This window comes from Trematomus bernacchii, unplaced genomic scaffold (genome assembly GCF_902827165.1).
Source record: "Trematomus bernacchii unplaced genomic scaffold, fTreBer1.1, whole genome shotgun sequence".
Lineage (NCBI taxonomy): Eukaryota > Metazoa > Chordata > Actinopteri > Perciformes > Nototheniidae > Trematomus > Trematomus bernacchii.
The window spans coordinates 6184373-6197470 of NW_022987588.1; the positions used below are offsets into that span (position 1 = coordinate 6184373).

At 39.2% G+C, this 13098-nt stretch overlaps 3 protein-coding genes across 4 annotated transcripts in view; 2 read left to right on the forward strand and 1 right to left on the reverse strand.

Annotated features, from left to right (window-relative positions):
* The window catches only part of mgat4a (alpha-1,3-mannosyl-glycoprotein 4-beta-N-acetylglucosaminyltransferase A), a 41572-nt gene extending 36496 nt beyond the window's left edge, over positions 1-5076 (forward strand). Inside the window, exons 13-16 of the mRNA XM_034128944.1 lie at positions 680-758; positions 1072-1132; positions 2555-2667; positions 2783-5076. Of these exons, the coding sequence (XP_033984835.1) occupies positions 680-758; positions 1072-1132; positions 2555-2667; positions 2783-2809 (280 nt within the window). The 3' untranslated portion in view covers positions 2810-5076. The remainder of the gene's footprint in view (positions 1-679; positions 759-1071; positions 1133-2554; positions 2668-2782) is intronic.
* Positions 5077-5580: 504 nt separating this feature from the next.
* Positions 5581-7441, forward strand: LOC117481310 (cytochrome c oxidase assembly factor 5). The gene is made up of 3 exons (XM_034128947.1): positions 5581-5817; positions 6828-6911; positions 7133-7441. Exons 1-3 carry the CDS (start codon positions 5716-5718, stop codon positions 7172-7174), a joined length of 228 nt encoding a protein of 75 aa, XP_033984838.1. The 5' UTR covers positions 5581-5715; the 3' UTR covers positions 7175-7441.
* Positions 7442-7692: 251 nt separating this feature from the next.
* Positions 7693-12812, reverse strand: si:dkey-4e7.3 (uncharacterized protein LOC402865 homolog). Of its 2 annotated transcripts, XM_034128946.1 has the most exons (8): positions 12681-12697; positions 12482-12483; positions 11913-12007; positions 11088-11275; positions 10314-10493; positions 9543-9654; positions 8923-9059; positions 7693-8378 (listed from the first exon to the last, which is right to left on the reverse strand). In XM_034128946.1, coding segments are annotated over exons 2-8 (1062 nt in total). In that variant the 5' UTR covers positions 12681-12697; the 3' UTR covers positions 7693-8030. The 2 variants fall into 2 exon arrangements, with proteins under 2 accessions (XP_033984837.1, XP_033984836.1); XM_034128945.1 differs by lacking the exons at positions 12482-12483; positions 12681-12697 and adding an exon at positions 12709-12812.
* Between the last annotated feature and the right edge of the window lie 286 nt (positions 12813-13098).

The following is a 13098-nucleotide window of genomic DNA, read 5'->3' on the forward strand; positions in this document are numbered from 1 at the left end:
GTTCTGTTATTTCAATTATATCCCAACGGGCAGAAGCAGGACACAGCACATGTACAACACTTATTTCTCCATAAGCATAAATATCAGTTATAGTGTCTGTGTCTGATTGCTGGCTGATTGAACACTAACTTTATCATTGATACTATATACCTTCACAGAATGTCTGGTAAGGAAACTGTTACTATAAGTCATGGAAATCAATTGACCAAAATGTGTAGCAACCTTGTTTTCTACAAGTTAAAACTCAAACTGAAATCGGCCTTGTTTCAGGTAAAGTAAGGAAAGCATGATCGTCCTTTTCTTCCTTGAATCCTCCAACCTTTCTTAAGTGAAGCTCACGTTTCAATCTGTGCCCACGCTTCTTGAATTCAAATCATCCTCCGAAATCTATTGAGATTCCTAAGCTGGCTAAAAAGGCAATGCAATCATTAATGTTCAAAACCTGTAGCTATGACCTGCATATGAGATCTAAGAACCAAACGCATTGAAAATATATCCGACTGACAGTTAACCCTCGATTAAATGAAAGAAGTGCACTTACACAACAATTTATTTCATGAACACAATTTTCCTAATTAACCATCCACAAGTGTCTTGATGAACTACCACGAGGGGAAATGTGCAAGAATGCTTTTCTATGAATGTAAATATTAAAACTAATGTTTGATCTGATTGGCAGGTTCCTGTTCCGCAGTGGCAACCAAGAGCACCCGGGTGACAAAATCGAGAACACCACCGTGGAAATACTGCCTGTTTCGGTAGGAACACACACACACACACACACACATACACACACACACACACACTGTCACCCTTCTGGTGTGATGTGCTAACAGTTTTGATTTAATTACATTGAGTGGTTGCTCTTAGGCACGTAGCATATTGATTATTGACAGCAATGTGAGCATGACAGAATCGTTGCTGCGCCCGAAGCGATACATCCTGACGCTGAGGTTCACACTCCCTGTGCAGGCTCACATGTTAGCATCCGTTTAAAGTGCTGCGTAAATGAGAAATCATTAAAAAAGTTGTTTGTGTCTCTCATTTATTTGACTGTGCTCTACATGTTAGGTACCAGGACTTCAGGCCAAAGAAAAGTACAAGCGAACTGAAGACCGCTTTTACAGGATCGGTGAGTCTGATCAGATTACACACTCACACTGATGATGACTACATTGATAGAAAGTCTTCAAAAATGTTTATGTTTTCTCCGTCACGGCCTTTTTCCATTTTTCCTAACTTCCAACGTTTTTCTGCTCTTCCTGGAGTCGTTTTAAGTCTTTATATTTTTGCTGACAATATTCTAATAAGATTCTACTTTCATACCTTTTTCGTTTAAATGTTCCTTGTGGATGTGATTTAGATAAATGAATTGATCCCTGTAGGGGAACTCGGGTATTAAAGCAGCAACAGGCAAACATTTAGAACAAAGGATAGGACAGGTAAGAGTTCACACAAGGATCAATAAGAATAAATAATAACGAATGTCAGAAACAGAATAAAATAACAATACAATTAAAACATTTGATTAGATTAAAATGTATTGTCATTGCAGAGTACACAAACTGATACAACAAAATTGCTATGTGCGGGGGGAAAAAGCAGTGAAGTGCAGTGTAATTCATAGTATAATCTAAGACAGATATAAAATGTTTAAGTAAATAGAGTATGAACAGTATGTAGCAGAATATACACTATAAACAGTGGTATATACATTGAATTCACTATAGAACAGGTATAAACATAGACAGTTTAATATAAACACTATAGACAGATTAATGAACAAACTACTGTATAGACTATTTTAAAACGTATATAAATAAGTGTAAGTACACCAGGGGAAATATAGCTGTTTTATTAATACAGATAAGTAAATACAACTTAAAGTGGACCTATCATGCTATATTTGAATAATATAGTGTAGGACCATACCTATATAAGGCATATTTATACTTTTTTTTTTTCAAAATACCAAACAGATCATGCATTTTAGCCATGCCTCATTTCGCTCAATTTGAAAAATGTTAGCTCTGTTTTTGCAAGGGCTGATTCAGTGAGAACAGCACCATCTACTGGCCTGGCATATGTACTACAGCGTCTCCAGCGCTTTCGAACGGCAATGGCCGTGGCTGTCTCCTCCTGATTGGTGGAGTTGGCCCAATAGCCGTAACCGTCCTGACGTCAGGACAGTGTTCAAATCTGGATCAGTTTTTATCAGATCCGTTGCAGCCCCTTTTTTAGAGATTTGGGTATGGAGGAAAATAGAGAGGGTTGTGTTTTCTGACACTTGGTGAGTTCCCTGGAACACCGGGGACACATATTCATGTATAAAAGACGTACAAAAGTGCATTTTGCATGATAGGTCCCCTTTAAGTGCATAAGTCAGTGACTGGGTATTCAGGTGAGGTGATTAAGGCCATGTGCCGAAACATGAAGTTAATATTCTTCCAGTGAGCCAGTTAATGTTTCCCTCTCACTTCAGCACCCAGTGTTAATCATTAGCACTGGGCTCTCCTGTCCCTAATATTGTCTTTGTGTCTGCTTGAACCCACAGGTCAGTTTGAGAAGGGTGTGGCAGAGGGAGTCGTGGATCCTTCTTTCAATCCCATCATCGCTCTGCGGCTCTCGGTCATCAAAGACTCGGCAGTGTGGGCCATCCTCAGTGAAGTGAGCCAAACACACACCTGTTCCTCTCCTGTCAAATCACATTTAACACCACTTTCTCAAGATGCATTCTGCCTCAATGTTTTCAACTAATAACACATGTAACGCTCTCCTGCAGATACATATAAAGAGGATGGCAGGCTGACTCTGGATCATGAATCACGGCCCCCCCGGGGGACCAGACTCTCCTCGATTGCTTACGCAGGGCCTCTGGCGCCTAGCAACCAGCAGTGAAGTCATCCGAGCCCGCTGTCTGAGGAGCGCCGCCTCCCTGTACCCTGATCTTCGTCCGTTTGTTTTGTTTTTCGCTTCCCGTCGATCGATTCCTCCATTTCTCTCTGCATCTCTCCCTCACTCTTGTGCTCTTAATTCATTTCTTGAGAATGTGAATACTACTGTCCTGAAGAACAGCGGCGGAGTGCGTGAAGGCATTCTGCTCCGGCTCTCAAAGTCTCTGTGTTGCTCAGCGGCTTTGAACCCAATCAGAAAAAAAGGACAAACGAGGACAAATCATCACATCTGGGGAGAAGCGGTGGTGTGATGCTGCCAAACCCTCCTCCTCCTGTGACTCAATGCTGCCACCTTCGGGCCAGCTGGGGCATTGCACTGTCACTAACGCCTCAGCAAAAACAGCCCTCGATGATGGAGAATGTTGTCATCGCTAACGGCCAGTCGCTCTGTTCCCGACAGAGATGACGGAGCTCCAGATTAACACCAGCCCAAACAATGTTTCCCTCGCTCCCAGAGTATTGTCCGACACACTTCAAATACTCCACTTGTCCTGAAACACACACTCAGGACGAGCTTGTTCCAAAATCCTGCCTGTAGCCAGTCAGTAACAACTTTGACTAAACTGTAGGCCACTTTCTGAGGTACCCCGATACGTTGAGAGAATAAGTTCCATGACACCATATCTCAGCTCCTGTCTGACGGGCCATGTGACCTCAGCGTCCATTTACAGTAAACCAATCAGACATTGCCTTGGCGTCATTTTCCCGAAGGAATATATTGATATATTATTATAGAGCTATGACGATCTATGAAGGTGACTTAATTTATTTGAAATAAATCTTTAATTTGTACAAGAGGTAAAATATATTTTTATTCTATTGAGAGATGTTTATGGTAGTTCAGAGTCTGTTTTTATTTGTGTCCTGTTGTGTTTGTTGCCTAAATTGCTATTATACATTTTCTTTCATTATTGCAGCTACTTGCAAACTTTTGTCTGCAGGTGCTCGGGTCAGTTCTTTTCACTTGAAGCGAAACGTTTGAATTTAATTTCACTTCTTAAAGACTGAATGGTAAGAGAGTTGAGAATAGATTCTGTTGAAGAAGTTGTGGGTCAAAATTAGAAAAAAAATTGTGCCTTAAATCCAGGTCCCTTGAAATTGTCTCAGCAACATTATTCCAATCTCTCACTCTTGCCTACACTTTGATTGCTGGATATACTAATATTTTTAAAATAATATACACAGTCAAATAAGTTACTGGATGTTTAGATCAACATCTGAGTGAAAGCGGTTAAAAAAGGGGGGTGTTTGTTCTGAAACAGCGTGATTTGCACTGCTTTTTTCACTTTTTTTGTTGCCATCACACTTTTCACCATTGTACTTAAATGTCCCATCTTCCCTTAGTTCATTTCACTGATTCCTCCAAATCTATATGACAAACTATTTTGTTCAATCAAGTATCTGTTTTTTGATTGGACAGAATATTATGACTACTGATGATTGCGCCTTTTGTTGTAAGATTTGACTGAGGTTGTGTAGTTCTTTCACTGATTGTAAATATATATAAAAAGCAATGAGCATTATCTCTCTTTATTTCCCTCACTCTCTGTTATGCCTCATTTCATAGTTTATTGAAATTCAGTCGACATGTTTTGTGTTTGTGTGTGTGTGTGGCCAATATTATGAGTGGATGAATTTCACTCATTTGACATGTTAGTGGTTTATCGAAGGGGAAAGTGAAGTGCCTTTTAGTGGAATTGTTTTTTCCTAGTCATGCTGTTCATGTGCATGATTATTATTTCTTGTCTCAGCCACCTCTTCATCAGTCTTTTTTTTGTAATTGTGAGAAGATGAGAGCTGAATGGTGGACATGATTTTAAAAGTGTGAAGTCATTTTCAGTACTAATAACAGGACTTGCTTTCCGCTCTTGTCCTGGACCCACAGACTGAATGCATGAAAGCAGCATAAACGCTCATTAATCTCCTTATGACCCCCCTTACTTTAATTGTTTAAAGTGGACATGAGAAATAACAATGAAAGGAACTCTTCCCCTTGATTAAAAACAAACCCACACCCCCATCAGTTCATGTGCCTTCATCATGTACATGTGTATGCCTGCCGCTGATGTTTGACATCATTTTTCATGGACATCTTTGAAATAAAAGATAAAAGTTGTTGGAAGTCATGGCCATTCTTTTTCTGTGTTATGTTGTTCCACGTGCATTTCTCATGCCATCGGTATCACCAGATTCCAGAACAGCTGTAAAGAAAAAGGGAAAGTAAATCTATTGCAAATATAACCACAAAGCTTATTTGATGTAGTTTTTCCACACATGGATCAGGATTGGTCTGCAAAATGTTTATAAAACAACTATCGAGGTCAAATGTGTTTGAACCATAGACTGTATATATAAACAGTTTGAACAGATCAATTATCTGTATGTTGAATATATATTTACAAATGTTCTTTGTGTATTTGTAAATTAATTTGAGTATTCACGGATTTCATTTTTATGTGTGGAATTTCTTTCTGTATGTGCACATATTTGTTTATATTTCTGTGTGTTTACACTTTTTTTTTACATTTGTGGAAGGTGTTTAACATTAACATTTACACACGAATTATTGATCTGTAAAAAAAAAACTACAAACCTTCCCAGCATGCAATTCTCAGCGCGACGTACTTCCGTTTACCCGTCATGCACTTTCAGAAACATGGTGGCTGAGAGCTTCCATAACATTGGTTGTGTCACTGTTAGCACGTTGTTGTAGTTGTGAATGTATGAAAGGAATAACTGGTGTTAAAGTGGAGTCTGCACCATGCCGAAGTACTACGACGAAAAAGAGGAGGACGGCCGGGCCTGCTCCGGCGTCCGAGAGGACTTCAAGGCCTGCCTGATGCAGCACGACTGCGTGGTGAAGGTAGGAAAATGTCCTCTAGAGATACAAACATTCAAGTTCAACGTGTTGTAATTACTTAGTTAAAGGTTAACAGATAAGATAACCCTTAAATAATTTGCTTTATCAAAGTCCCATGGAAAACGTATTTATTTCCCCCCTAACTAGGGCTGCTCGATTATGGCAATAATCATAATCTCGATTATTTGGGTCAATAATTGATATCACGATTATTATAAACGATTATCCATTTACTTTGAAAACATCAATTTATTGGAGACATTTTTTTTTAACAGTAGGTTTTTAACAGTTGATTACCCTGAACTTTAAGTATAATTTAAACTGAAAAACCAATAAAGTAATAATAATAATAAAAGAATAATCGTTTTATTTCGATTAGGCCTACGTTGTTTTCGTAATCGTTGCAAACCATAATCGTAATTGCGATTAAAATACGATTAATTGAGCAGCCCGACCCCTAACCCGGCCATAGGCAGTATAATATGTAACCGTCACCCTATTAATAACTTTACCCGATTTTTGTACATCCGGAACTTAATATTCAAACATTCAGACATATACTCAACATTAGGAAATACATCATAATTATAAAACATAATAATAAACCTAGATAATACCAGTTATCTTAATGAACCAGTGGTTGACAATCATTCTGAGGTAATTTTACTCAAGTACTTTTTACATATTTGTACTTTACTTGCTACTTTATACTTCTAATCCACTACATTTTGCAGGGAAATGTCATACTTTTTAGTCAAATCCCTTAATGATGTTTCTATAATAGCTAAATTATCCTATCCAGAGATCAAAAAGGATTGTTTCACTAAGTGTAGATAGGAAATATGTCTCTGTGATACCAACAATCCTCAAATGTCGTCCCTAACTAAGATAAAACAACATTTCCAACTGAGGAAGTTAGTGCAACGAGATCAAATACTGCATTTGTGGGAGGGAATGCATGTTTTGCTCATGGGAGGGTCCAGTGTATTCTAACTGGTTTCTGATTTTGTCAGGAGGGGAAGATGCCCAGTGAGTGTCTGAAGGAAGGCCACTGCAGAGCCCTGCAGACGTCCTTCTTCGAGTGCAAGAGGTCTATGGTAAGTCATCGGTAATGACATCAAAGCACTTGTGAAACTACAAAGTGAAAGAAAGGGGAAGAATAAGGAGTAGAGGGAATGTTTTCCTTCCTCTTTCCTGCTGTGACTGCTAGCTGTGTGTTCCCAAAGTGGTCAGAAGCAGAACGAGACATAAATCATATTATTATATTATATCCAAAACAGAGAATGATTCAATTAAATTCTGTCTTTTCTTTTTACAGATTGACACACGGTCGCGGTTCAGAGGAAGGAAAGGATATTGAGGACTGGACCCTGGACATCTGTAAATACTTGTATTTATTAAATCATTCATCAGCGCGGCTCACTAGTCTGAGGATGTGCAACCTCATCTGAAATGTGTCAAAAAAAAGTGGGTAGTAAAGGTCTACCTAACGTTAATCTGACACAAGCAACATGAAGCGCTGAATAACACGGGAGCTTTTTTTGAATGATTGAGTGTGGTGTTTGTGCTACGAGTTGATGTAATTAAAGAAATAGTACAAAATAAAGAGTTCTTATTCAAATTGTAATGATGTGTTGTTATCAAACATCTTCTGACATACCATGTATATGCATTATGAAAACACTGTCATACAATTGAGGTAGAAAGTGGACTGAACAACTCATGGAAATGTAACAGAAATCGCACTTTAGCCAATAATTGATCGAGGGAAATGTGTATCAAAATATATTTTTCAATACTGTAGTGCTTCAAAGATGTCTTGGTTTACACGTCATATTCTACAGACACAATAAACTAATTATTCTGTACAGACCGCTGCAAAATTCAAACCATATTTATTTTTGTTTATTTTCAATGAAAATTAGGATATCATTCCTATAATATTATTGGAATATCGGTCAAAATAATCACAATTGTATATATTTGTAAAACGTTTTAAGCCCTACTAGTAAATCTTAAGCGTTAAAATTGCATGGTACAAAATTAGTATTACATCCTTCCTGCTAAAGACAAAGCAAAGTCACAGTTTGTAGTTAGTAGCAGAAGTTTAAATACAATATATTGCCTTATTACTAAAAACACAAATAGAGAAATTAGCCAAAATGTGTGGACGGACAAAGTGACGTCTTGTCATTAACGTAGAGTGTTTAAAGCTGTTATTTTAAAGCAGCTATCATCATCTGCTTGAACTTCTCCATATCCACCTTCTTCATGATAAAAGCCTTGCGCTCCTTCTTCAGGAAGCCCACGGTGTCCATTATCATCATGCCTCTGGTGTGTGTTCCCGTCAGCTCCACGCTCACCGGGTAATGGTCGCTCTCTGTGATGAAAGAGTCGTCCACGGCGGCTGCCATGGCGTACGAGTCACAGGAAACGAAACCTGTACCGGCGACAAACTCCTTCTGCAGGCGCTCGCTTTGAGACGCCTCGATGCTGTGGCGGAAGATCCGGGCCATGAAGCGAGCTTTATCGGTGTCCTGCGCCAGCCAGGCGTCACAAAACTCCTGTCAAGACAAGGAGAAATATAAACAGAGCAACAACGATTCCCTGATGAGTTCATTAATACATTAAAGGGGGCCTATTATGCTCATTTTCAGGTCCATAGTATATATTTTGTGACATGTTTACATGCTTTAATGTTCAAAAAGTGCTTTATTTGTCCTTGATCTCTTTGCTTGTATTGCGAACTGTGTCCATGGCATCTTAAGATATGAGTGCAGAGGATGTTATTGACGAGGATACTCTTAACAGTGTGCTGGCTTTCTCTGATATTCAGCCATATTTATTCTAGTGTCTGGCTGAAGAAATGCAAAAGGTTATGGCTCGCAAGGTCTCCAGGATTCAGAGGCTTTTGCGCAATGCATGCTGGTAGATGTACGCACAGACTGAATTGCTCTATGGACAGATTTAGGTCAATATATAGCATTTACTATCATTCAGCTAATTTACTATCAACAGTGTTGCCGTATTTTCCTTTTAACTTTTTAGAAAGGTTATGTGCTTTTGTAGTAGAAATTATTTGTGACTATGTGTAAGAGGAAGCCTGACCCAGGACAGCTTGTTGTAGCAGGTGAACTCCCAGCAGGCCAGGTAGAGGGGACAGTGGTAGTCGTTCAGAACGATGTACGCAGCTTCTGGATCAGCAGCAAAATTAAACTCGGCACACACTGTAGTGTTTCCTCGAGCTGTGGAGAAACACACAGATTACACACTGAAGTACACCATTACATGATCATACAAAGGCAGATTAGAACGATTATAAAATAAAAGAACAAGTAGGTAATATTCTCCAAAAAAACTCAGAATTTCCAGGATTAAAGTCGTCAATTTATTTCCTGTCAACTGGGCACTTCTTTACTGTAATGACGTCAATCTAACTTTGTGAAACAATGTAGTTCCTTAACATAATTAAGCACAATTATTTTCTCTTAAATGTGTTAATTTGATAGAGAATGTGTATGTTTATTTTGCTTATTAAGGATTTTATAATCTGAGTTTTTACTGAAAGATGTAACCTTTTAATCTCAGGGATTTGTTGTCCTCTGCTCAACCCCTCAGCTGTGTAATTATTGTTGTTTTTTTATCTACAATGTTCCTAATATGCCATCCCATTGTCATATGTACTACCACCAACCAGTGTGAACAAACTAGTGAATGATTTGACTGACATTCAGTGTTGCCTCCCATGATGTAGAGCGCTTTGAGTTTACTGGGCAGAGATGGATCCAGCCTCACAGCCAGAGCCAGGTTAGTGAGGGGAGCCGTGGCAACCAGAGACACCTGGGGGGGAATAAACACACACCATTAAGACCTCACAGATGCACACACACAAACAAAACACACATTCACACATAACACACGTAATATATTTGTCATTATTGTTGGGTCTATAAAATGTCAGAAAATTGTGAAACCTGTCCATCCCACGTTCTTAAACTCCAAAGCTTTTTCTTTATTTCAAAGACATTCAGTTGAATATGATATAAAACAGAGAGAATCAGGACATCAACATATATTGTATGAAAGGCTGAAAACAGCATCTTTCTGCAACACTTGCATGATATATATAAAAATGATTAATAAATTATCCAAAAAGTTGGGGATTCATTCTCTGTCCATCGACTAATTGTTGCTCAAATATTACATGAACGAACACACGAACACACACACACACACACACACACACACACACACACACACACACACACACACACACACACACACACACACACACACACACACACACACACACACACACACACACACACACACACACACACACACACACACACACACACACACACACACACACACACACACACACACACACACACACACACACACACACACACACACACACACACACACACACACACACACACACACACACACACACACACACACACACACACACACACACACACACACACACACCTCACCTGTCCTGGGTTCTGGTTGATGATCCGGATCATGGCGGACACGGCGCCCTCCTCCTGCAGACGGTCCAGTCCCGGGGCGTCGGGGTCCGGAGCGTCGCCCAGCCCGTCCTCTCCGTGGAAGTGTCCGGCACTCAGGCTGTTCTCCAGGATCGGCTTCGCTGCTCCTTTAAACACTGGAATCTGTCTCATGACAAGAAGAACCCACAATGAAATATTATAGCTGTTACATGTCTTTCAATCAGTTTGTTATTATAATGTAAAAGATATGATGATTTACACGATGAGAAAAATGAAAAAATAGTTTTAAAAGGAGCTTTCCTGTATAATTAATTGTGTTTAATATAATAATAATATTCTGTCAGATGTTTCATTTTATATCTTTTCAAATCACATAGCCACAACCAGAGAACTTTCCTGCACTTTTATGTTTGTAAATCTTTTACATTTGCTGTATTTCAATGTAATTTGACCCTATTCAATTTCCGTTGTGTAACGAATGTACTATACAAATGAAGTTGCCTAGCCTTGAAACTTTTCCACTGAAGTTAACTGTCTTCATACTGCTTGTGTACATTGGTCCAGTTCCTGCCTCTGGTCGTGTTGCTTGAGGAACCACAACTCATTGTCGGTCACTTTTATAAACAGCACACATGACACACGTAATTTCCTCTCACACATTTACGATGGTCTGGAAACCCCTGTTCAATATTCCCCAGTTTACCGTGTCAAGATCATAAAATACCTGCACAGTATAGAAAGCAGTGCTGCACCCACCTCGAGTTTATTGCATGCTTGCAGAACTCGCAGTGTGTTCTTACACACATTCTCCACCGTGGTGTTTCCATGGACACAGGTGACCCCCAGGACCTCCACGTTGGGGGCGGCCAGCGCCAACATGATGGCCTGAGCGTCGTCCACCCCACAGTCCACATCCAGGAGCAGCTTCTTACTCATCGTGGAGCCTGAGGAGCAAACACTTCAGTCAAATGACAACAAAAACATAGCTGCTCTGTTACACTACGACTCCTCTAGAACATGAGTAAACTGCAGATAATGTTTTCACTATATCAATGTTTCAGTAACATTTCTGGTTGTTTAATTTAGAGGCCCTATTATGCTTTGGGGGGGATTTTCCTTTACTGTTTAGTGTTGTATAGGTTTTTGTGCAAGTAAATGGTCTGCAAAGGCTAAAATCCTACCCCCTCCCCCTGCCTGTAACACCTCCATTGGACTCCTTTGTTTACTTCCGGGAACATTGTGACATCACTATGTAACACTTGCGCTTCTATTGGCTCGTGCTACAACACATTGTACGTGATAGCCTAAGGGGCGGGACATCTCTAAGCGGTTGACCAATCATAACAGAGCCAGCCAGCTAAGCAATCAGAGCAGACTGGGCTCTGGTTTCAGACAGAGGGTGAAAAGAGGTGCTGCAGCACAGGCAGTATGAGAAAAATAAAGAGCTTTTTGAACATTAAAGCATGGAGACATGTCACAGTAGAGGCAGAAAATACAAATATGAACCTGAAAATGAGCATACAAGGGCCCCTTTAGTTAACTTATAAAACAAAGGTACATTTTTAACAAGACGACTCCTACCTGTAGCTGAGTGTGAGAAAGATGAACAGTAGTGTTTTCCGGCTGCTTCACTTCCTCTCAGAGAGTGGAACCACCGCCGGTCAGCTGCAAACAACCTTTGAGCAGCGAGAAGAGGGTCAGAGACTGAATGGAGAACAGTGGACTGAATGGGAGGAGTTATGCAAGCACAAGTTAATGATAAATCAGCCTCTGATTAATCATTCAGTGAAAAAATGTATCTATTATCAGAGTTGGAATTAACACACATGCAAAACATATTGAAAGTGTATTTATGCCACAGTATTTACAATACCCCATATACAGACAGTCCTGAACATTTTACTTTAGTAGATTTAAACTTCCAAAAGGAAAAGTTGCCTACTCATCATGAAGAGATGATTTGCCTATTTAAGAATCAGAAATACAGTATGTTGCATGACATTAGTGTTGCAGATGGTAAAATGTTTAAATATGTATTAGTTGATTTATATGTTGTCTTATTAATATTTGCAAGAACAAATACAAGTAAAAGTACCTCACATTTGTACTTGAATAGAATATTTGGGTTAATGTACTTAATTACACACCACATCTCATCATGTGAGAGTTTAAATACTGTAATCACATGTCTGTGATTTCTGCTTTAACGAGTCTGAGAATGTCTTTCACGCGTTTCTGATTTATACAGTGAACTGAAACACAACAAGCTAACACGATTTATCTGAAAGAAATATATGAAAGGAAGCAAAGCTGTGTGAAGTTGCTCAAACATCTCTCCAGTGTTTAAACTTTAAAGTGTGAAAGCCTCGTCTCTCACCTGCTGCAGAATCTGTGAAATGGTTTTACAACAGTTCTGATAATCAGCGCCATGCAGACAGATTGAGACGGAGAGGAGACACATGGAGAGAGGTCTCACTCTGACACCAAAAACTGCACCGGGATTAAGAGCAGACTGTTCAAACACTGTATGATGTTATGAGAACAACGTGTAGAAAAGTAGGCAAGTAAAAGCATACAAATCTAATAAATAGAATGATGCAATTTAAAATATAGGGCTTATACATTAACATGAATAAAATACAGAAAAAATTAAATGTAGGTAGAAAGTATTGCAAATGATTACCCGTAATGTAAACAGACATGTATTAAATACAACACATACACACAACAATATAAACAGGAATGTAGTAAATGTATAATTAACAGT